This window comes from Eupeodes corollae, chromosome 2 (genome assembly GCF_945859685.1).
Source record: "Eupeodes corollae chromosome 2, idEupCoro1.1, whole genome shotgun sequence".
In the NCBI taxonomy this organism is placed as follows: Eukaryota; Metazoa; Arthropoda; class Insecta; order Diptera; family Syrphidae; genus Eupeodes; species Eupeodes corollae.
Window position 1 is genome coordinate 148,146,924 of NC_079148.1, and position 2,362 is coordinate 148,149,285.

The 2,362-nt window shown below is 33.0% G+C and overlaps 1 protein-coding gene across 1 annotated transcript; it reads right to left on the bottom strand.

Moving 5' to 3' along the window:
* Positions 1 to 236: 236 nt before the first annotated feature.
* LOC129947417 (uncharacterized) lies at positions 237 to 1,586 on the bottom strand. Its single transcript, XM_056057959.1, has 2 exons — positions 1,332 to 1,586; positions 237 to 1,197 (listed from the first exon to the last, which is right to left on the bottom strand). The coding sequence occupies exon 2, from the start codon at positions 1,139 to 1,141 to the stop codon at positions 365 to 367; it is 777 nt and encodes a 258-aa protein (XP_055913934.1). The 5' UTR covers positions 1,142 to 1,197; positions 1,332 to 1,586; the 3' UTR covers positions 237 to 364.
* Positions 1,587 to 2,362: the final 776 nt, after the last annotated feature.

The following is a 2,362-nucleotide window of genomic DNA, read 5'->3' on the forward strand; positions in this document are numbered from 1 at the left end:
AGTACTAGGAAGAGGAGAGAGAGGTTTAAACCTTAATTTTTGTATTTCTTTTACTTAATGTGAACTCCTACTTCAAGTTTCTTTTTAATGGATATCGCCTTTCGATTTCTCTCAAGCAGAATCTTAAGATTTTAAATACCTTTTTTGCATACCAACCTCTTTCCCCCCACCGAACAACTCCACCGCTCCACTTTTGTTTCCCAAAAATAATGTAAAAAAAATGTATCATCGAAACATTTTAAAATAAACAATTATTTAAGTTTTTTATTTTAAATCAAAACTTTGAAAATTAATGAAAAATAGAAATAAATGTTTCTTCGTCCTAAGAACTTGTTTAACAATAAATAAATTAAGTAGAAAGTCTTCAAGCAGTCCTTCTTTCAAAGTGATTTTGAAGTCTCTCTACAAATCCAATCAATCGAAAATTCTCCTTACAAAGTGCAAATGATTCCAAAAGCCCTATCAATCTTATAGCTTCATCTTTGGTTTTAATCGATGGTATTTTAGAAAATTTCGTTCCTGAAGTCAACATTCGTAAACTATCAAGTTTTGCTTTATCCCCTTGATCTCTTATAATACTTAATTCTTTATTTATTGGTTCTTCGATTAAAATAGGTTTTATAGTAGAAATTGTATTTCCATTCGTTTCACAATCATATTCAATCTTCACTTCGTCATTTAATTCTAGACTATATTGCATTTGTTGATTTTGTTCGGAGGACTTTTCTTCAAACTCATCTACTTCTTCGATAAGTTCTTGTTTTACAAATGGTTCAATGTTTTCAGATTCTGTTGTCGCTGTCGAACATGGAACTTTACGGGAGTTTGCTCTATCCTTTTTATTGGATTTCTTTATTAAAGTGGTATTTTCCTCGATGCTAAATTTCATCCGTTTTAGCCTGATTTTAAACATTTTTAGTTTGAAATTGGTTTTTTGACTCCTTGCAATGTTTGGCTCTCTTTGTGGGGGACTTCTAATTTTTGTATTTTTAGGGGTTTTTAAGGCTTTCGATTTAGACCCCTTCTTTTCATCTTTCTTAGCATTGCGTCTTGTTGCCGGTGTTGTTTGTTTTACTACCGCACCACACTGTCGCGCCGGGCGACCGCGACGACGCTTTCCAAATTCTGCTGCTTTCGGCATTGCTCTTATTTGGCCCCTTTATTTGAGCACTTCTATTCTTATGAAGTTACGAACACCTGGTTTTTGATAAACAGAAAAATAAGACATAACTTTATCTTCTTCTTTAAATATTTATAAGTAAATATATATGAATAGACATTTTTCAAGGTTTAGGTAAATAAACAATAAATTATTTAAAAGAAACACGTACAATTGAAAAGAGAGAGCACTCAGCACAAATTCTTGTTTTCTCTTAAGTGACTTGGCTTTGTTTACATTTTTTTCACAGCTTTTGCACTAATTTCAAAAAGTAAAATAGGTTTTTAAAGGAGTTTTAATGTTTGTTTTTATTTCTGTGGAACAGGTACTTAAAATTGGACTCCTTTTAGTTCTTTTTAATCAAAAAATATGACGACCAGGTGAGCACACGTCTACTATTCTGCTTACAAAACTTATAATGAAACCAAAATGTTTGTTTTTATTAAGAGATGATGGTGTTCATTGACAGACAGAGCTTGTTCGCATGGGGAGGGAACTGTTGCTATGACGAAAGAGATTAGTCCAGAGATGTCGTTTGAGAAAAAGTATGTGGTTCGTAACTGATTTGTTTTATTTTCAAAGAGTGTGATGCTTGAACACAACATACCAGAATGCTTTAGTGGTGGTAGATTTAGTGGCATTTGCAGATCTTTAAGTCAGGTTACAAAGGGATTTGGTTGAGTTAAAAAAAATAATCACTTTGATTAGAAATCCGATGAGTAGTCTGTGGAGAGAATCAAATGCCAATTTTGACATTTCTAACTTAGTAAAAGTGGGCAGGTTCAGACGACATAAGGGACTTGAAAGTTAGGCAAGTTTCTGATATCTGATTGGCCAGCTGCCAAAAAATTACCTTCCAATTAAGGCAACTTTAATGGAAAGTTAACTGGAAAGTTAGTCAAGAAAAATATCCCTATCTATCAAGTCAAGTCTACTTCTATCAAAATGACAGTTGACAAGGATTCCTTGTCAATTTGGAAAAGAAATAACTAATATTTCTTTACCATACGAAATACAAATCGTTGTGGACTTGTAGCTTTCGTGAGGAGTGTTTTAAATACAGTAATTATGTTCATGACGCTTGAAAAACTAACTAAATGCCTCGGTCAAAATGTACGTTTAAAGAATGAAGTTGACTGCAAAAGAAGTCCCTTATGTTGGCTGAACCTGCCCAGTGCCAACAAGTTGTGATCAATTCATTCA